Source organism: Macaca mulatta, chromosome X, assembly GCF_049350105.2.
Source record: "Macaca mulatta isolate MMU2019108-1 chromosome X, T2T-MMU8v2.0, whole genome shotgun sequence".
NCBI classification, from domain to species: Eukaryota; Metazoa; Chordata; class Mammalia; order Primates; family Cercopithecidae; genus Macaca; species Macaca mulatta.
This window is the reverse complement of record NC_133426.1, coordinates 53091054-53113022: the sequence shown is the minus strand read 5'-3', so window position 1 is coordinate 53113022 and position 21969 is coordinate 53091054. Positions and strand designations below refer to the sequence as shown.

Below are 21969 nucleotides of genomic sequence, written 5' to 3'. Positions count from 1 at the left end.
CAGGTGAAGAGACTGGCCTTAAATGCTAGAGGGGCCCCCTCTTTCTTACAGAGGAGCAAAGCGGTGGTAGTGGTGGGGATACAAGGGTATTGGGGGGTTAGTGAAAAAAATGCTTCAGGAAAGTTCAAAGCAACAAATGGAGAGCCCTGGCCAAGGGAATGGATGCTGGAGCTGGGAGGAAGCAGAGAATACTTCTGGCTAGGACTTCCTTAGGAAGTGGCACTTGAGCTGGGTCAGGAAATTCAGAAAGGATGGTAATAGGCAAAGACCTGTGCAGAGGGAAGAGTATTCTAAGTGGAAGAAACAGAATCAGCACACACATAGAGATGTGAAAAGGCCGGGCATGCTGATGGAATAATGAACAAGCTAGCTTGATGAAGGCTGGGCATGAGTGAGTAAGGAACATGGATACCACTATAATGGTTGTTATAATAATAGTTACCATGCACTAAGCACCAGCCTTGCTTAGTACATATTTGAATTCCTTTAGTCCCACCGGACCCTGCAGAATAGGTATTTCCTCAGTTTGCAGGTAAGGAAAGTGAGTCCTGGAATGGTGAAGAAATGAACCCAAGGTCATCCGGCTAGTAAATGATGGGGCTGGTATTGAAACTCAGGTCCATCTGACTCCATAGCCTGCGCTTTTGCCATCTAACAGGAAAGGCCTGGTAAGGCCATATGATGGGAGAGCCTTGAATGCCAACTTGAGGACCCTGAACTTTATCCAGGAGGCAGTGGGTGTCTGAGTAGAAGAGATGCATGCTTGAAGGTGGGCTTTAGGAAGGCTAATGTGGTTCAAGAATGGAGGGAGAAGAAATCAGGAGGTGACTGCAGTGTTAGGGGGAGAGGAAGCAGTGGCCTGGCCTGGAAAAGAGGGGAGTGAGGGGTGGGAATGGAATATTATTTGTTCCTCATGACAGCCTCGAGAGGTGTGGATCTTCTCTTTTTATAGATGAGGAATGGGACACTCAGAAAGGGAGGGCTACTTGCCCAGAACTGCTTCATGTGATTTTGCTGATTCAGGAAGTCCGTGGAACAATGTGTCAGAGGGAGCTCTGAGTCTGAGAAAGGCGTGTGCGTGCGTGTGTGTGCTTGTCTGTCCATCAGATGGACAGCAGTGCCTTCCCTTCCTTTCCCTTCCCTTCCCTGTCTGCATTCCTTCCCACCTCTTCCCATTCTTCCAGTTTCCTGGATTCCATAATTCCTGCATCCCCTGAGCCAAGGGGTCTGGGAATGAAGGTAACTGTTTCCTTGCCTGTCCCCAGAAGGTCAGCCTTGTCACTCCCAAGCCACCTAGTCCCCTCCCATCCCAACTGTCTGTCCATCCACCATATGAAACTGTAGCCCAGCACCAGTGAATGCCACGTGCAGCCTGGCCCCTGGTACTGCTCAGCAGCACCCTAGGGATAGGTGCTTGTTCCTTCAGTGACTCTTCTCCCACTGCTATGGCTGCTTCTGTGTGGGCAGACGGCCACTTTGGGAATTAGATTTGGCTTACGAGTAGTTAACAATAATTACCACCATGTTCCCATTGCTGTTGTTTGCCAGACACTTGATATATGTTCTAGCTCTTGCAACAGTCCTGGGAGGTTCACATCACGAGCCCCATTTTTACAGATGAGGAAACTGAGGCTCCAAGAGTGACAGTAATGCGCTAGAGGGCATATAGCCTGGAACCACTTGTAGAGCTGGGATTTGAACCCAGGTCTGTTTCCTCCAAAGCTGTGGGCTTCCCATACTCCATTTCCAAGTATCTCCCATTTTCCTGAGCCCGAACCTTCAGGAAATACAAATCCTCGTCCTTCAAGAACGGGGTGGGTTTCTAGAGATAGTGCCAAGTTCACCCAAAGGACCTAGTGGGATGAGTCTGAGACTTGGAGCTCTGAGAACTCTGGGTTCAAATCCTGACTCTACCACTTACCCAGCTGTGTGACCTGGAGCAAGTTATCTAACCTCTCTGAGCTTTAATTTCCTCATCTCTAAAATTTTCCTCTGCAGAGCTGTTGTAGGGGCTAAGTGAGATGATGCGTGCAAAATGAGAGCAGGTTGCTGTTATTATATTAAAATGAGGGTCAGGCACCTGGCAGGGTTAGAAAGGGAGTTGATATACGCTGAGGGTGACCTTAAGACTGAGCCCAGGCTGGGTGTGGGGGAGGGCTGTCCCAGCACACTGAGTTGGGTGTGGCCCTGGATAATCCATCACACTGGCCTCCCGACCCTGACCCCCATTCTCGTCCCAACTTCTGGTTCCGGTCCTGGCCCTTCGCGTATCTCCCCTGCTCTGCAAACTAATGCCTCTGCCTCTCTCTGTCACCCGCCGCCTGTGGCCTCTACCCCGCCCTTCCTGGCCCCAGGGAAGAGGAGGAGGAGGAGGAGACTGAGGAAGAGGAAGAGGAAGACGCTCACCAGTTCTGCTGTCCGGCCTCCGAGTGCAGTAGTCCCTCCTCTCGGTAACTGAGAGGACAAGGGCCATTTTCTATGCAGAAGCAAAAGCCTTAACCAGCCCCTCCTTCCCCCTGCCCATGCCCACACAGATCCCCCATGGGACCCTGTCCCCTGCTTCAGGAACCAGATGGGCAAGCATCATACCCCTTTCTCCCCCCACCTCCTTCTTGGAATTCCCATCCCCACTGCTGTCTCCTCTGGACTCCAGCCCCTGAATTAAAGAGAGCTGGAGCCCTAGGTCCGACTAAAATGTGGGAGAAGCAGAACTTGGAGCTTGGAGCTTGGAACCTGGACCCTCCTGTACCCGCACTCCCACTTCCCAGGCACCCTGGAGCCTGCCACTACTGGAGAGGTCTCCAAATGACATCCCAAGGACCTACCTCTGTCCTCTGTGAGCACAAACAGAGATGCAGGGTGCCTAGGGCTCAGAGGACCAGACGGGGGCAGGACCCAGCCTGTCTAGTTCCCTGTCATTTGTTCCCTTGCTGTGGCCATTGCTGCCATCTCCTCCACTGCTTGAAGGCCTCACCCCACGCCCTCTGCCACTCCCATAGTGCTCTGTAAATATGATCAGGAGGAAAAGGCCTCTCAGAGTACGTGTTGCTGTGTACAAAGGAATTTCCATCAATAAAAGCTGATCTCTTCTCTCTGTCTGATGTATATTCCACCCACCCCTACTTCCCTCTTCCCATCCCCACCAGGGCCTTGCCCTCTTTCCTATTCAGGACTGGGAATAGGGGCCGGGAAAGAGAGTAGGGTTTGACTCGTGGTTTCGTCAACACCCAGGAGGCACTCAATAAATGCGTGAATGACTCCCAACACGGGCAGGCTAACCTTGGACGTGTCACGTGACCTCTCTGACATGTCGTTTTCCCATCTGTAGAAAGGAGAAGGGTTGGATTAGAGGGTCTCCAATGGCTCTTCCAGCTGTGACATTTTGTGAATCTGAGATGCTACAGTTTTAAGAAGCTATGATTATGTGAATTTAATAGACAATGATTCAGTGACACATTCCACTGCAATTGTATGATTTCTATTTCTACAATGCAGTGATTTTGGGATTCTCCAATCCTGTGGTTTTAAGATTGCATAATTCTACCATTTGAACAAATTCTGAAGATGCAATTTTAATATTCTGCAATGTTTAGATTCTTTGATCGTTTACTTTTAAGGTTCTGATTCTACAACTTTAGGGATCTCTGAATCTGAGAGGAAGCCATTTCCCCCCTATGCAGCAACCCTAAATATTCCCTGCACTTGGCCAGAGGCTGGTTCTAAGACTCCCAGAAGGCTGTCAACCGGAGGGTGGAAGATGTCCTTTACGGGTTTGTAGGACTCACACTTTCCATGATGTGTCTGTGTTAGGAGCACAACCGGGAGACCCCAAAGTGGGCTCATACCCCTGACTTTTCCTCTCTGAGCCTTTGGTATTAGACAAATCTGAGTTTACCTTCTGGTTCTGCCACTTACATCTGTATAACCTTGAGCAAGTTTTTTCTTCTCCTTGAGCTTTGTTTTCCTCCTGAGTACAGTGAGAATATATCTACCTCTCTGGGTTGTCATGAAGATTAACAAGAAAGAACACGAGTCCAGCATAGGGGCTTGTGCACTGTTGGGCAAGTGTGCTGTGATTGGTGGTTCTTATTTTGATTAAGGCCCAAGTGAGAGTTTTCTCCTGTCTTTTCTTTCCTCCCTCCCTTCAGCATCCCTATCACATTGAACCTCTAGGTTTCCTAGAACCTCACCTCCTTCCCTCACTTATTGCCTTACTTGCTCAACTCATCTACTCATTCACCCGTTCAAAGTCTCATTTATTTCTCCCCTCCCTCCCTGCCTGTCTCTCTTATTTACTCTTCCTCATTCTACCCAACAAAGCATTGTTTGAGCCCTTACTGGGTACAAGACCTGACGCTAAATACTGTGAGAGATCCAAAGTAAGACAGAGGCCAGGTGTGGTGGCTCACACCTGTAATCCCAGCCCTTCGGGAGGCTGAGACAGGCGGATGGCTTGAGGCCAGGAGTTTCAGACCAGCCTGGGCAACATAGTGAGACCTCATCTCTACAAAAAGATTTTTTTTTTGAAAGCATGACAGTGGCTGTGTCCTCTACGAGTTCTCCATCTCCCGGGGGAGATGGGAGATGAGAAATCCTTTGGGAAAGTAGGAAGGATGCAAAGGGTTAAAATGACTGGACAGGAATGGCTTCAGTAACAAGCACATTTTGTTCCTGGCCCAGAAAGGAAGGAGATGTCAAGGTGGGTGGGGAGATGTGGTGTCCAGGAGGGCTTGCTGGAGGAAGCGGTGCAAGAGTTGAGCCTTGAAGGCTGGTAAGGGTTTGAAGAGGTGGCAAGGGGTGAGAAGGCATTACAGGAGACAGGGACCACATAGACAAAAACCTAGGGGAGAACTCCAGGGTCATGCAGGGGAATGGTGGGTACATTACTCTGTTCATTCCGCTCTCCAGGGTGTGTGAATGTAGGAGACCTGGGACTAGGGACGAGGAGACCATTCCACCCTTCCACTGAATGGAGAGAGAAGCAAGTGTGGGGGTGAGGACGGGAGTTCAACTACATGGAGGGAGGAGGCAAGTCAGGGTCAGATGGCCCTCCCGACCTATGGGCAACTGAATTGACTGAATCGGGCAGAGGCCTTGTGCTGTGGGAAGGGGGCAGGGTTTTGATCAGCCGTGAGACAAATATGTGTGCACGCATGGTCTCCATGTGCCCGGGCATCCTCACACATGTCTTTGCACGAGGCTCTGCAGGTCTCACGGTCGCGAGACTGTGCACACTGCTGCAGGGCTGAGGAAATGTGATGATGTGAGACTGGGTGTGAGGAATTCTGAGTGTGAGGTTGATTGTGTGAAGTGGTGACTTTATGTACCTGGCAGCCTTGATGTGTGTGTCTGGTGGATGTAATCACAAGGCTGGGTGTGGGTGGCTTTTAAGCATGTGAGGCTGTGGCCTTTAGGGTGACAGTTGTCAGGCAGGATGGTCACACACACACAGACACACGTGATTTCTACCTGTGGTCTTCGAGGACCCAGGGTGGCTGCTGAGTAACTGCTGTGTGCTTAGCTCTGGCATGAGCGCCATAGGTTCGAAAAGGTGAATCGCACCGGGTCGCTGCCCTTGGGAAACAGGACGGGGGTGTGGGGTAGGAGACGGACACTTTAAGAGAGAACCACAAGTTAGCCAGGGAGAAAGACTGACTGTGATATATGGGTATGCACAAGACACAGGGGAGGGAGTCACTGACCCTGTCATGTTCTGCGAGGGGCAGGAGTGAGTCAGCATTGACTTCCCAGAAGGACCAACCTGCTCAGGGTACTGCAAGATGAAGATGAGCTCACCCAGACCGAACAAGTCCAGGGGTGAAGGGGAGACAGAGGACATTCTGGGCAGAAGAAACAAAGGAAGAGTATGAGCATGGGCTTGGTGATGTGGATCAGCTTGCTGTAGTATAGGAATTGCAAGTAGCCTGCTGTTGCCTATGACACTGAGGAACTTACAGGGCAGGGTGGGAGGTGAGAGGTGGGGAGACAGGCCCGATTCAGAGGGGCTTCTGAAGCTAAGAGTGGGATGCTGGCCAGAAGTGAGGGGGATTCTTGTCCTGTGCAACCCTGGGCAAGTCACTTTGACTCTCTAGACCTCCATTTGGGTCTGTGGGATTGGATAGTTCATAAAGCCTAGTCCGTCCAGTCCATCCCAGCTCTGTGCATCTTCTGCCACCCTTGGCCAGCCACATTCATGAGTCATTGCTCTTGAAGTCAGGGGCTTCTTCCATCTAAACTCAGTCCTTCCTGCTTCTCCCTGGGTTGCTTCCTCATTCACCCACTCCACAAATATTTACCCAGCATCCAATCCCTTGTGTGCCACTGTGGGAAGGCACGGGGAGATGAAGAATGCAAGGACTGTACCTTGGAGGGACTGCTCAGTAGTGCCTGCAACGGAGGGTGGGGTGGTGCTAAGAGCACGAGCTTTGTGTTCAGATACATTTTTGTTTGAATCTTGGCTCCACCAGTGCCGAGCTTCAAGGCTTTGGGCAGGTTTCATCATCTGTGCTGTCCTCCTCAGAGAGAACAACCCAGACCTTGCAAAGTTGCTCAGCCTAGCAAAATGACAACTCAATAAATGACAACTATTATTTTTAGGGCTGCACAGCAGCAAAGCTGGGATTCAAACCCAGGTCTGTGCGCTCCCAAAGCCTGTGTATGCCCACTGCATACCCAGTCAGCTCAGCTCCTTCAAAGGCTTCTTTCTCCTCTGTCAGTTCCTGTGCGAAGTGAGGCTGGACTCGGGCTTAGAATCCCTGTGACACTGGGATTGGGCAGCAGAACTAGCTTGCCGAAGAAATATTGGAGGGAGAGGTGGCTGCAGTCCCCCTGCCTCCTCTCTCCCCTGCCACTGGGTCCAGTCTTCTGGCCCAGTCTGCTCCTTCCAGAACCCAAAGCCCCTGGCCCCATCCAGGTGCAGTGACCTCCTCGTCTTGTCTTCTTGTCTCTACTTCCGGTCCATCCCATTCCCCCCACTGCCACCTAAGTTGTCATGGGGATAGTCCTCACCATCCCTAGCTTCCTCTTGCCCTCATCTTATGATATCCATGGCAACAGCCCCCATTCGTTTCCATGGCAACTGCATCCTGATCCCATCCCCTGCTGGCTGCCTGGTTCCGGGCAGTGCCAATAAAGGGAAGGAGGGAGAGAAGACCTCCCATCAGGAGCAGCATTCGAGGAGGGTTAGTGCCCCTGCCATGGGCAGGCCAACCCCAGATCCCTGTGGAACATCCTACACTGCTTCTCCCCATCTTAGTGCTTTGGCACACAATGTTCCCTCACTCTTCATCTCTACCAACTCCTTCCAGGCAAGACCCAGTCCACAAGCTTCCTCCCCAAGGAAGCCTTCCAGGCAGCAGAGGAACTAGCACAAGCTTTGGGGTTTGAATCCCTGTCCTGCCACTTGCTAGCTCTGAGACCTTTGGTAGTCATTTCCCCTCTTGGAGTTTTTTTCTTCATCTGCAAAATAGGAATCCTAATTCTTCCCTCACGTTTGCCATGCAGATTAAATAATGTGTGGAAAATGCCTGACACAGGGAAGGTGCGCAGTAAGTGTGAGTTTATTTTTATTCTGCTCAACCACCCCCAAACAGAAGGGATCTCTCTCCTGCACTCCCCCAGCACTTCCTCTGTTCCCCAGCCCTGATAACTTTCTGCTTTGTACTGTGGTTATTTGTGTAACATAGCTTATTTCCCCCTCTGCAGAGGATGCTCTCCAATTTCCCCCACAGAATAGCCCAGCAGACAGTGCACATGGGCATGTGTGTGTGTGTGTGTGTGATCGTGTCCGTATATGTGCATGTCTACATGTGTTTGTGTCTATTTTCATGTGTCTGTGGATGTGTTTTTGTTTCTAGGTTTGTCTGCCTTTGGATGTGTCTGTGTTATTGTCCCTCTGCGTGCATGTGTGTGAGTGTGTGTGTGTGTGTGTGTGCACATGCAGATGTTTTGCTCCTGGCTGGGAAGAGTCCGGGGGGGCGGGGGGGCGGCTCCCAGACCCTTTCTGAAGTCCAGGAATCCAAAGAAGGAATTGGTTTTGCTTGACCCTGCACAGATGAGAAACTGAGGTGCAGAGAGGAAAAGTGACATGCCTGGGCTTACACAGCTGGTCAGTGGCAGTCAGGACCTGAGCCTCGGCCTGCCCAGCATCTTACTCTACAACAGGCTCGCTCTCTGTCTCTGTGTGCGCATGTGTGTGTATGTGTGCGGGAGAAAAAGAAGAGAGATTTTCCACGTGATCAGCATGTTCCCGAGTGTTGTTCTGGGGGCTCTGACTTGAGGGATTCCACATCCCCAGTGCTGTTTCTTCAGCAGTATGTGTGATATCAGAAGCAACACCCTCAAGCACCCTCCTTTTTTTTTTTTGCCAGGCTCCCTTGTGGGAGGCTGTGCTGACAGCCCGACCTCCCTGCCACTATTCCCTTTGCAACCAAAACAGGGGGTGAGCTCTCAAGGGAGGAATTGCCAAAGAGTGCAGAGCCAGGGGCAGCACAGAGCTGGGAGTGAGGAGAGGCAGCAAGATGTCATGAAAAGCCTGGGCCCTGGGTTTGAATCCTAGCTTTTTTACTTAGTAACTATGTGACCTTGAGCAAGTTTATATCACCTCTCTGAGCCTCAGTGTCTTCATCTATAAAATGAGGCTAATGGTGCTTGCCTTGATAAGTTTCAAGAATTCAATGAGCTAAGTAGTGCCTTTGTCCTAGGAATTAGAGGTGACAACAGGGCCCTACAGCAGCCCGAGAGGAGCTGGTGTAAGGCAGCCTGTGTGGAGCAGGCAGGCAGGCATGGAAAGGCACACCTGAGCTGAGTGTTGAAGGCTGAGCAGGAGGTAGCCAGGTTGGGGCAATGGGGCAGAGAATATATGAGGTGGGGGGACAAGTCAGGAGAGCCATCCATGGCCACATTGAGGAAGTTGAAGGTTATCCCATGGCTGCTGGTTCCTGGAACACCCAAGTTAGATCATGTCCCTCCTCTGCTCACCTCAATCAGAGCAAACACCAAAGTCTTTATTGTAGGCTCATGCCCTTTCCGATTTGGCCCCCATGACCTCTCTGATCTTATCTCCTATCTCCTCTCATTCACTCTGTTCTACCTCCGGGCCTTTGCACTGGCTGTACCCTCTCTCTGAACTGCTACTGCCTTTGCCATGCAACTTACTCTCACTTCCGTCAGCACTCTGCTTATATGCCATTGCTCCAGAAAGGCCTTCCCTGAGTACCACATCTCAAACAGCACCTTTTTGCAATCTGCTTTATTTTCCTTCCTAGCACTTCACCGCTACCTGAAATGGCAGGATATATTTACTGGTTTCTTTCTTCTCTAAGCCTCCAACCTTGTGCCCCCTATAATGAGACCATTCTCTGGGTCACAGCCACACCCATTCCCTCGCTAGAACATCACCTCCCTGAGAATGTTCTTGTGCATTTTGCTCACTAGTATATTTCCAGCACCCAGCACTGTGCCTGGCATACAGAAGGTGCTCAGTTGTTGTTTGTTGAGTGAGTTATCTGGCACTGTGGAAGGGTTTTAGTGAGAGAATTTAGGTTAGTATGGTTTGTTTTTGTTTTTGTTTTTGTTTTTGAGACAGGGTTTCACTCTGTTGCCCAGGCTGGAGTGAAGTGGCACCATCACGGCTTACTGCAGCCTTGACCTCCTGGGCTCAAGCGATTTTTCTGCCTCAGCCTCCCTAGTAGCTAGGACCAAAGGCACGTGCCACCACGCCTGGCTAATTTTTTCTTTTTCTTTTATTTTTTTGAGATGGAGTGTCGCTCTGTCACTCAGGCTGGAGTGCAGTGGCACAATCTTGGCTCACTGCAACCTCCACCTCCCGGGTTCAAGGAATTCTTGTGCCTCAGCCTCCTGAGTAGCTGGGACTACAGGGGCCCGCCACCACACCCGAATAATTTTTTCGTATTTTTGGTAGAGATGAGGTTTTGCCATGTTGCCCAGGCTGGTCTTCAACTCCTGGCCTTAAGTGATCCTTCCATGTCAGCCTCTGGAGTAGCTGGGATTACAAGTGTGAGCCACTGTGCCCAACTAGATTTGTACTTTTTTTGGTTTTTGGAGACAGTCTCACTCTATCTCCCAGGCTGGAGTGCAGTGGTGCGACGTCAGCTCACTGTAACCTCCGTCTCCTGGGTTCAAGTGATTCTCCTGCCTCAGCCTCCCAAGTAGCTAGGATTACAGGCCCACCATGCTCAGTTAATTTTTGTAGTTTTAGTAGAGATGTGGTTTCATCATGTTGGCCAGGCTGGTCTTGAACTCCTGACCTCAGGTGATCCACGTGCCTTGGCCTCCCAAAGTGCTGGGATTACAGGCATGAGCTATGGTGCCTGGCCTAGATTTGTACTTTTGGTTGTTGTTGGGTTTTTTTTGTTTGTTTGTTTTTTGTTTGTTTGTTTTTTTAAGACAGAGTCTTGCTCTGTCTCCCAGGCTGGAGTGCAGTGGCGCGATCTTGGCTCACTGCAACCTCTGCCTCCTGGATTCAAGCGATTCTCCTGCCTCAGCAGGAGATTACAGGCTCCCACCACCACGCCCGGCTAATTTGTGTATTTTCAGTAGAGACGGGTTTTCGCCATGTTGCCCAGGTTGGTTTTGAACTCCTGGCCTCATGCTCGCCTCAGCCTCCCAAAGTGCTGGGATTATAGGAGTGAGCCACCACGCCTGGCCCAGATTTGTACTTTTGAAAGCTGTTACTGGCCACAGGGTGAAGAATGGGTTGGAAGAGGAGATTGGAGGCTATGGTAACAGTTCAGGAGAAAGTATTTCTTAGAGCAGCCTCCTGAGCACATTCATTGACTCCCTCTGGACGGCAGCTTTTATTGAGCACCTACTGTGTTCCAGGCCGTGTGCTCTGTGTTAGCTGGGAGATTATCAAACTCTCTTCCTGAGCTGGGATTCTGGGAGTCATGAACACAAATAGCTGTCACGCTTTGCCAAAGCTAACCTGTGCCATAAAAAGCAGGACAGACATGTGCTGTGTGTGGGAGCTCTGAACAGGATCAGCAATAATTTCTGGCTGGAGGCGGGATTCAGGAGGGCTTCTTAGTGGTGGCATATGACCTGAATCTTGACGGAACTAGGATGTGGGGGAATTTCTCAGATTGCAGATGGCGGAGACGATGGGGATTGCATTTCAAGTGGTAGGTACTGTATGAGCAGTTTTGGAGATAGAAAGCAGTGGAGCATTTGGGAAAAGCAGGAGGATCTGGGCCAGGCTGGAATGACAGGTGGATGGAGTAGGGGGCTGGCAGCCAACCCTGAAGTATGGCTTAATGTTTAAGAGTGTGGGCTCTGGAGTCAGACTGCCTGGATTTGAATCCGGGCTCTATCATTAGTGGCTGTGTGACCATAGATATGTTACTTAACCTCTCTGGGCCTCAGTTTCTTTACGTGTAAAATGAAGATCAATTACAGTACCTATCTCATACGGTTGTCTTGAAGAGTAAACAGGTTATTCAGTGTGAAGTGGTAACAATGGTACCTAAATGTACTAAATGGTCTATAAATAGTAGCTGTTGTATCTTGGAGAAGCCTCAAATGCCAGAATAAGGGACTTGGGCTATCTCTTCTGAGCAGTGGAAGTTATAGATGATGGTTCACGCGTACAGGAGACAGTTGATCAAAACTGGGCTTGAGCCGTGTGCTGGGAGGGGAGGTTTGAGAGATTAGTGGGCATGATCCTGCAGTTCTGGCAGTGGGCTGAGCTGGGGCTGAACCCTGGAGCGGCGGTGATGTCAGGGCCACCGTCCCAGGCCCCGGAGGGAAGAGAATTTGGGGTGGAGGGTGAGCAATGGGTGGGAGCTCCCCCCAGGGCGGAGCCGAGCTCCAGGGTGCTGCAGCCCGCGACCGGGCCTCGTGGGCGCAGCCTTCACGCCACATCCAGCCCCCAGTGCAAAGCGCTCTGCTGCGAGGCTGGCAGGCCTGTTGCAGCTCAAGCTCCTGCACTGGTAGGGTCCCCCCCAGTACCCACCCCAGCCCATTTCTGCCCTTTGCCTTCCCCTCTGCCAAATAGGGGCTGGGGAGGACCCCTTTGCCTGTTTACCAGCCAAGAGCCTCCAACCTTGTGCCCCCCATAATGAGACCATTCTCTGGGTCCCAGCCACACCTATTCCCCCCACAGCCTCCTCCATGCCTCACCTTCGTGTTCCTTCCCGCCCGACTCCTTCCCTGTCTTCCCCACCTCTGTAGCTCTTCACCATGCAGGCTCGGCTCAAGGCGCCTGGGCTCTGTCGCCACCTGGGTTCCCTGGCAGCTTGGTTGCCATGGCACCATGGGAGCAGTTCTGGTGGAACAACAGCTCTGGGAAACCAGGGCGGGCAATCCCGGGGCCCAGCTCCTGCCACGCGTGGAGACCCCCCTGCCCCCTTCCCCCAGCTGAGCAGAGGAGGCCATGAGGAGAAAAAGGAAGCTGCCCCGCAGGGCTGCTCTTTACCTGTGAGGATGCTGGATGGGAGGCGCCTCCCACTGTCGCTGCTCGCCCTGCCCTGCTGCTGGCCCTGCCCTCGCAGCCAGGGAACCCTGGGAACTGGCTTGGCCTGGCCTGGAGTTCAGGCACCAGGGGGCAGGGGCCAGGCTGCAGGGGGCAGGGCTGGGCAGGTGAGGGGAGCGTCTGGGTGGGCAGGGTGCAGGGGTGGGCCTCACACAGCTGGGACAGGGCTGGGAGGGGGTGGCGCTTCGAAGGAGCTAATCTGGGGTGGTGCTGGGACTCGGACTGGGAGGGAAATCACAGCACACTGTGTTGGGGACAAGGCCAGGAGGGGATGGAGCTGTAAGGGGAAGAGGTCTGTGGGGAGGGGCGGAGCTGTGAGGGGACAGAAAAAAGGGCATGAAGAGACAAGACTGGGAGGGGAGTGGTCTCGGGGAGAAGGCTGTGAGGGGTGAGGAGGACGGGACCAAACAGATCCTTGAGGGAAAGGAGTCTAAGAGGATCTTGCTGTGAAGGCAAGGGGGCTGGAAGGGAAGGGACTTGGGTGGGAGTGGGGAGACAGTCCAAGAGCTAGGACTCACCCTGGCCTGTAAGTGTTGGGTCCCTATATCTGTGAGGAAGCTGGGGTGGATGGGATGGGGGGCAGGGATCTGGCTCACCCACTCTCAGTCTGGCCCAGTAGGCCCCTCTCCTGTCCCAACATCCTGGCTCATCTTATCTCATCCCCACAGTGTGGAGGGTGATGCCCCAGGCAGTGACCTGAGCACAGCGGTTGATAGTCCTGGGAGCCAACCCCCCTACCGGCTGAGCCAGCTGCCCCCCTCCAGCAGCCACATGGGGGGCCCCCCTGCTGGAGTGGGCCTTCCCTGGGCTCAACGGGCACGCCTCCAGCCAGCCAGTGTCGCCCTGAGGAAGCAGGAGGAGGAGGAGATAAAGCGCTCCAAGGCCCTATCGGACAGCTATGAACTCTCCACAGACCTGCAGGACAAGAAGGTGCAGAAGAGGCAGTCTGGTTGGGAATGGGAGTCGGGATGCAAGAGAGCGCCAGGGGAGGGTTTGGGATGTGGCTCTTAGGGGTGGAATCAGGGAGGGATAATGAGGCTGGAATTGGAGAAGACTGGCCCAGGACCCTTCACCCCACTGGGGATGCACTCATTCACCACCCATCCACTGAGGCTTATATTCACTCAAGAAACATTTACTGAGCTCCCTGCCCAGGTCTTGGAGATGTAAAGGTGAATGAGTCCTGGATCTGGTCCCCAAAAAACTCAGTCTAACGGGAAGCACACATATCAGTTGACCTTTTCAGAAGAGTGCCATACAATAGATTATTTAGCTAAAAAAAAGGTGGAGGGAAAACAAAATACTACATATAGGAAAAAACTGGAAGGACATATACGAAAACATATACCCTAAACCAAAGGACATATTCTAGTTAGGTGTTTGGAATGGAGGTAATTCCTTCCCTCCTTCCTTCCTTCCTTCCTTCCTTCCTTCCTTCCTTCCTTCCTTCCTTCCTTCCTCCCTCCCTCCCTTCCTCCCTCCCTCCCTTCCTCCCTCCCTCCCTCCTTCCCTTTCCTCCTCCCTCCTCCCCTTCCTTCCTTCTCTTCCTTTCTCTCTCCCTCTCTCTTTCTCCTTTCTCATTCTCTCTCTTCCTCCTTTCTTTCCTTCTTGCTCTCCATGTATTTTTACCTTGCTTTCTTTTTATCGGCTTCTCTGTTTGTTTCCTGTTTTCAAATGATCAATATGTTCTTCTTGCAAATAAGAAAACAAAACATAATCCAATCCCATTTGACCAGTGTTATCTGAAATTCAAGTGAGGAGACAACACTGAGCACCTAGCCTGGCGCTTTTGGTGGCTGTAAGCAGTCAGCGGTGACTCCAGTGGGGGTGGTGTGGTTTAGTGCCTAGGGAGATGAGGCTGCCATGACTTTCTGACCTTGTTCCCCTCGACCCTTCTCTGCCAGGTGGAAATGCTGGAGAGGAAGTATGGGGGCTCCTTCCTGAGCCGCAGAGCTGCCAGGACCATCCAGACAGCCTTCCGCCAGTACCGCATGAACAAGAACTTTGAGCGGCTACGCAGCTCAGCCTCAGAGAGCCGCATGTCCCGCCGCATCATCCTTTCCAACATGCGGATGCAGTTCTCCTTTGAGGAGTATGAGAAGGCACAGAACCCCGCGTACTTCGAGGGCAAGCCTGCCTCGCTGGACGAGGGTGCCATGGCTGGTGCCCGGAGCCACCGGCTTGAACGGGGGCTCCCATATGGGGGCTCCTGTGGTGGGGGCATCGATGGTGGTGGAAGCTCCGTCACCACATCTGGGGAGTTTTCTAATGACATCACAGAACTAGAGGACTCCTTCTCCAAACAGGTCAGGATCCCTGAAAAGGGCCTTTCTTCTCCATCCCCATGCTCTGGCTACTCCTGCTACTTTTTACCTAGATTGCAAACTGAAAGAAGTTGCGTGACAGGCGTTTAATAACAGCAAATAGCTACCATTTGAGTTGGGACTGTGAGAATAATGAGAAAGAACTGGCAAGATAGAAATTACTTTTTTTTTTTTTTTTTTGAGACAGAGTTTCGCTCTTGACACCCAGACTGGAGTGCAATGGCACGATCCTGGCTCACTGTAACCTCCGCCTCCTGGGTTCAAGTGATTCTCCTGCCTCACTTTCCGGAGTAGCTGGGATTGCAGGCATGTGCCACCACGCCCAGCTCATTTTGTATTTTAGTAGAGACAGGGTTTCACCATGTTGGCCAGGCTGGTCTCAAACTCGTGACCTCAGGTGATCCACCTGCCTCGACCTCCCAAAGTGCTGAGATTACAGGCATGAGTCACTGCGCCCAGCCAGAAATTACATTGTTAAAACAAGCAAGTTACAAATATGGGTGTTCCATGCTGTTCCCTTCTTGTGGGAAAAAATATATATGGGTGTATAGAACAAATAAGAAAAAAGTTCTCACTACTTGGAACTTGATCTACTATAAAATAAAGCTTAACTCACAGGTAATGAGCTCCTGCTGTGTGCCAGTGCTGTGTATGCCTCACACCAGACCTGTGAGACAGGGATTATTATTCCCATTTAATAGAGGAGGAGACTGAGATTGGTCCTTGTCCTCAAGGATCCCAGTGCAGTAGGAAATGGCAGACATGTGTGCATTACTGTCTCCTGAAGTAGAGTGTGCTCTGAGCCATGAGAAAGGCTATATAGTACAATGTATGGTACCTTGGGAACCCAGAGGAAGGGGAGGTAACTTTCTTCTGGGAGAACCACAGAAAACCCACTTGAGAAAACAGCATTGGAGATGGGCCTTGCCAGACAGAAAAGATTTAGCAAGTTAGAAATACTTGGAAGGGTGTTGCTTACATAGGCGTTGCATCAGCAAAAGCTTGGAGGGGTGGGATTGTAACGCAGTAAAGGTAGTGGGAGATCGTTCTAGGGTTGGGGTGTGTCAACATACTTGCCCAGGTGTGAATCCCAGTTCTGCCATTTCCCAACTGTGTGGCCTTGGCAAACTGTTTAACCACACTGAAACATGATCAATAAAATGGAGAGAAAATAAAATGGAGAGAAAACCCTTTTAGAGCTATTTGGAAGACTCAGTGCAACTGTACAGGTAATATATATGAAAACGCCTAGTACATAGTAGCTGCTAAGTACATGTTAGTTTTCTTCCTAAAACCAAGAAGGTACTTGGTAGAGATTGTTGAATGAATGGATGAAGCTTTATAAGCGAAAAAGTCACTCTGCTCTAACCTCTATGATCTGGCCTTGCCATCAGCCTGGGCATGCCTCCTTGGACCTGGTGAAGAGGTGGAGGGAAGGACAGGAATATTGAAGGGAAGATCTATATCATTTATCTGTTCATTCATACCACAAAGATTTAATTGAACATCTCTTCTGTGTCAAGCAATGTGTTGAGCTGAGCTAGAAAGAGAAACCAGGCCTGGATCCATCCCTCAAGGGAGGAATGGGGAATAGGAGATCAGTCTGGGAACCAGGTCTGATCCCAGCTCTGAGTGCTATTGAAGTCTGATGGGGAAGTATATCCGTTATCTGTTAGCTGTGTAACAAATTACCCCCAAATTTGGTAGCTTAAAACTGACCCAAGAGACTGAGCCTAAACCATAAACATTTATTATCTCATACAGTTTCTGGGGGCCAGGAAGCTGGGAATGGCATGGCTGAGTGGTTTTGGTTCAGGGCCTTTCATGAGGTTGCAGTCAAGCTGTAGGGAGAGCCTGCAATATCTGAAGACTAGACTGGGGCTGGCAGTCTGCTTTCAAGCTCACTCACTTGGCTGTTGGCAGGAGGATTCAATGCCTCACCCTGTGGGCCTCTCTATAGGACTGTTCGTGATGGGCTTTCCCCAGGTTGGGGGGTCTGAGAGAAAGAGTCCAAGTGACAAGCGACCAAGAGTGCTCAAGATGGAAGCTGCAGTCATTTAAATTTTTTTTTTAATTTTGTAAATTAAAAAAAATTTTTTTGCAGTCTTTTTTTTTTAAATTTAAATAATTTTTTTTTGGCCGGGCATAGTAGCTCACACCTGTAATCTCAGCACTTCGGGAGGCCAAGGCAGGCGGATCGCCTGAGGTCAGGGGTTTGAGACCAGCCTGTCCATCATGGCGAAACCCCGTCTCTACTAAAAATATAAAAATTAGCCAAACATGGTGGTGCGCGCCTGTAATCCCTGCTACTGGGGAGGCTGAGGGAGGAGAATCGCTTGAACCTGGGAGTTGGAGGTTGCAGTGAGCTGAGATCGTGCCACTGCACTCCACCCTGGGCAAGAGCGAGACTGTCTCAAAAAAACAAATAAAAATTTTAGAGACAGGATCTTGCTGTGTTGCCAGGCTGGAGTGCAGTGGCGTGATCGTAACTCACTGCAGTCTCAAACTCCTGGGCTCAAGTGATCCTCCTGCCTCACTCTCCTGAGTAACTGGGACTACAGGTGTGTACCACCACACCCAGCTAATGTTTTTATTTTTTGTAGAGGTAGAGTCTCGCCATGTTGCCCAGGCTTTTCTTGAACTCCTGGGCTCAAGGGATCCTCCCATCTTGGCCTCCCAAAGTGCTGGGATTACAGGCATGAGCCACCATGCCCAGCCTCTGCAGTCTTTTAAAACCTAATTTCAGAAGTGGCATACATTCACTTCTGCCATATGCTGTTTGTCACACAGACTAACTCTGGTACAATGTGGTACCCTAGGGTGTGAATACCAGGAGGCAGGGATCATGAGCGGTCAGTTTAGAGTCTGGATACCACAGGGAAAGAGCATTACCAGCTGTGGTCCAGACGCTCAAGGTCAAATGTTATGGATTTCCTAAGAGAATTCCCACAGAGGAAGCTGGGATTTTGGTTTACCCTCGGGGATGGCAGAGGCAAGAATGTGGCTTGAATCAGGGAGGAGGTAACATTTGGCTTGAGTCTAAATGGACACAAAGGAGGTATTGGGGTATGAGCTGAGTGGGGGAACTCGTGGGCATTAGTCCCAGCTCCTGTGAGCTCACAATGGTTCCCTGGGAGTCATTTTATAGACCACAGGGAGTTTGTCAGGGCTGGGGGAGGGGAATCCACCCTCCTTGCTGACCTACCAGGAAGACTCCCCCTTTTCCCTTACCCCCCTCCCTCATTCCCACCTTCCACCATTCTTCCCTTTATCTTTCTTTCTTTTCTCTCCCTTTCCCTCCTCTCCTCCCCCGCCTGCACAGGTAAAGTCTCTGGCTGAATCCATCGACGAAGCCCTGAACTGCCACCCGTCAGGGCCCATGTCTGAGGAGCCAGGTTCAGCCCAGCTGGAGAAGCGGGAGTCAAAGGAACAGCAAGAGGACAGCTCGGCCACATCCTTCAGTGACCTTCCCCTCTACCTGGATGACACAGTTCCCCAACAATCCCCTGAGCGACTGCCCAGCACAGAACCCCCACCCCAGGGCCGGCCCGAGTTCTGGGCGCCAGCCCCTCTCCCGCCAGTTCCTCCACCAGTGCCATCAGGAACCCGGGAAGACGGTAGCCGTGAGGAAGGCACTCGCAGGGGTCCCGGGTGCTTGGAGTGCCGGGATTTCCGGCTGCGGGCCGCCCACCTTCCCCTGCTTACCATTGAGCCTCCTAGTGACAGCTCCGTGGACCTGAGTGACCGCTCAGATCGCGGCTCTGTCCACCGCCAGCTGGTGTATGAGGCTGATGGCTGCAGCCCCCATGGGACCCTGAAGCACAAGGGGCCACCAGGCAGGGCCCCGATCCCACACCGCCACTACCCAGCCCCTGAGGGCCCAGCCCCAGCCCCACCAGGGCCCCTGCCACCAGCCCCCAACAGTGGCACTGGGCCCAGTGGTGTGGCTGGGGGTCGGAGGTTGGGGAAGTGCGAGGCAGCAGGCGAGAACTCTGATGGTGGAGATAATGAGAGCCTCGAGAGCTCCAGCAATTCCAATGAGACCATCAACTGCAGCTCCGGCTCCTCTTCTCGGGACAGTCTAAGGGAGCCTCCGGCCACCGGCCTGTGCAAGCAGACTTACCAGCGGGAGACAAGGCACAGCTGGGACTCGCCAGCTTTCAACAATGATGTGGTCCAGAGGCGGCACTACCGAATCGGCCTCAACCTTTTCAACAAGTGCGTGCTGCCCGTTCTAGCCTGCTCGCCCTTTCCTACCCTGCCACGGGTACTTGGGTTCCTGGGACAGAACTCCACGCAGTGATCCCGGTTCTGCCATCCTTTCATTTTGTGGAACGGTATTTCTCCCCAGACATTCAGGGAAGAGGACTGGCAACAGGGTGAAAGAGTAGAGAGTCCCTTAACACACCTGGGCAGTCCTAGTACTGCCTCTGGCTGACTGTGCGATCTTGGGTGAGATGACCCCACTAAATGGATTCTGAAACTTGTCCTCCCCACCTTCCCTTTTTAGAGGGGAGGTGATATGGTGTAGAAAGAGCCCTAGCCTGGGAAACAGGAGATCTGGCCCCCGAGTGGGCCTTTGGCCAGACTCGCTGCATAGCCCTGGGCAAGGTGCATTCCTCCCCTGGGCTTCTATTTTTCCACCTACCACTAGCAGAATGTGTATGTGAGAGATGTTGGGGGCAGGGTGGTGTGCTAGACCCTTCAGTGACTGTGACTAAGCTCTTCCTAGGTGCCTGGTCTTCTGTCAGGTGTTTAGGAGTGAGGTGGGAGTGTGACATTTGATTAGAACATAATTGGAAAACATGAGATGTAATTAGAAAACATTAAATGTAATATAAGCCATTACTTGAATGCCTTACATCTTTATAGCTTATTAAACACTGCCACCTATATTTCATTCTTACAATAACTCAGCAAGGCAGGCAGTAGTGTTCCTGTTTTGTAGATAAGGAACCAAGGCTTGGAGAAGTAAAAGGAATTGTCCAAAGTCATACAACTGGGAAGTGACGGATCTGAGACTCCTATGGCACCAGTCCCTTCTAAATTTTAACCTTGTGGGGTCCTAAGGTTCTGGGGTTCTGAATATGGGATAACTGTGACCCAGATTTTGGCCCAGCTCCCTGGAAATCTAGGGAGCGCCTTGTCTATAGAAACACTCAGAGGAAGTTGGTGAGACCTGCCTGTGTGGGATGTGGGATATGGAACAAAGTAACCTCTTCACTTCTTCCCTACTCTGTGGGTCTGTGACTCACAGGGAAGGTGCTCAACCTTGCTCCTTGGTTCTTGCTGGGAAGGTCAGAGCTCCTGGCGTAGAGCGGGCTCTCACTAGATACTGATTTTCTTTCTATTGTGGTGTAGCTCCAGTGAAGGGGGATGTTGGGTTCAAGATACCTTGGGATTTTGAAGCTCTTCGAAATGGGCAAGTGGCTTCTTCTCTCTAGGCCTCAGTTTTCTCATTTGAGCCATGATGGGATTAGATCAAATTATGTATTTGACTTCGTTGGTCCTCTGAGGCCGGACTTAGTTGGGCCCAAAATGAGTTCAACAAATGAGACAGAGAGCACAGTTCCAGGAGGACAGTCATCTCATCTACCTCCCCTCTTTCTGCAGGAAGCCAGAGAAGGGTATCCAGTATCTGATCGAGCGGGGCTTCCTGTCAGACACACCGGTGGGAGTGGCTCACTTCATCCTGGAGCGGAAAGGCCTCAGCCGGCAGATGATAGGGGAATTCCTAGGGAACCGGCAGAAGCAGTTCAACAGAGACGTGTTGGAGTGAGGACCCCAGGATGGGGCAGGCTGGGCCAGGGATTCCTGGAAAAGGACAGCAAGAGGGAGGAAGGGGGCAGCCTGTGTCCCTTTAGCTCAAATAAGCTTTTCAAAACAGGATGAATAGACCTTCCTGCCCCCGTACCCTTCTGCCCCAAAGGGGTCTGATCTTGTTTGGCTCTATTCCTAAAGTCTTCTATGTGGCCCTGGGCAAGACGTGCTCATCCTGTGGCCTGTTTTGGGCCTCAGTTTTCCCGTCTCTGAAATGAGTGGCTCGATGGAAAGGGCCTTTAGTGACCACATGCCTTGCCTCAATTTTCTGAGATGGACTTGATCTCAAACATTCTGTCCTCATGTGTACTTGCTCGGGCCATGGGTCCTGAATTTGGGAGTGTATCAGTGGGGGTGTTGGTCCATTTGAGCAGGTCCAGGTGGGTCAGAGGTTTTCTGCAGAGGAATTGAAAGCACCACACCCCCTTCTTTGCTCCTTAGCTGTGTGGTGGATGAGATGGACTTCTCCTCAATGGATCTGGATGATGCACTCCGGAAGTTCCAGTCCCATATCCGGGTTCAGGGTGAGGCCCAGAAAGTGGAGCGACTCATCGAAGCCTTCAGGTGTGCCTGTCTCCCACTTGTGAAGCTGCCCCTCCCTCCTGTGGGCATCGACGTAGTATGTGTTTACAAGTCGCTTCTCTGAGCCTCATACTCTCTTCACCATAAAACAGAAATGATAAATCCTCTCTTGCAAGGCAATTGTGAGGATCAGAGGTAGTGCATGTAAAGTATCTAGCTCAGCCTCTGGGACATGGGCATTCGATAAGTGACAACAACATCAGCAATAACAGCTAACATTCACGGAGCACTTATTAGGTATCAGGTGCTGAGCTGAGCACTTTACACGATTATTTCACCGAATAATCACAACCACCCCATAAAGTAGGCACTTCTATTATTATTCCCATTTTATAGAGGAGAAATCAGAAGTTTAGAGAGGTTAAGTAACTTGCCCAGGGTCATACAGTGAATAAGTGGTAGAACCAGGATTTGAACTTGTATGTGTCTAAGTCCATGATCCATCCATGCCCTTAACCATTTTACTCTACTATAAATGCTTTGGAGATCAGGTAGGCCGGGGTCTAAATCCTGGCTCTGCCACTTTAGGGTATTTAGAAGAGAAACAGGAGTTGCTGAGAACTTGTTTCCCACAATGGGGGAAGGATTTGCTTTGCAGTTAGAAATATCTGGGTTTTCATCCTGGCTTCACCATTTACCAGCTCTGTTACCTTGGGCAAGTTACCTTGTCACTTTGAGTCTCAGTCGCTTCATCTTTAAAATGGGACTGCCAATAGCTACCTTGCAGGATTATGATAGGATTACATGAAACAA

General features: G+C 51.3%; 1 protein-coding gene across 11 annotated transcripts in view; it reads left to right on the top strand.

Moving 5' to 3' along the window:
• The window catches only part of IQSEC2 (IQ motif and Sec7 domain ArfGEF 2), a 95680-nt gene that overhangs the window by 53925 nt on the left and 19786 nt on the right, over window positions 1–21969 (top strand). For 10 of the 11 annotated variants that reach the window (XM_077989056.1, XM_077989058.1, XM_077989050.1 and 7 more), the window contains 5 exons: window positions 13159–13420; window positions 14395–14796; window positions 18137–19032; window positions 20428–20589; window positions 21076–21198. In XM_077989056.1, the coding sequence (XP_077845182.1) occupies window positions 13159–13420; window positions 14395–14796; window positions 18137–19032; window positions 20428–20589; window positions 21076–21198 (1845 nt within the window). Of the gene's footprint in view, window positions 1–9907; window positions 11142–13158; window positions 13421–14394; window positions 14797–18136; window positions 19033–20427; window positions 20590–21075; window positions 21199–21969 lie in introns of those variants that run through there. The other variant, XM_015127488.3, reaches the window with a different exon arrangement.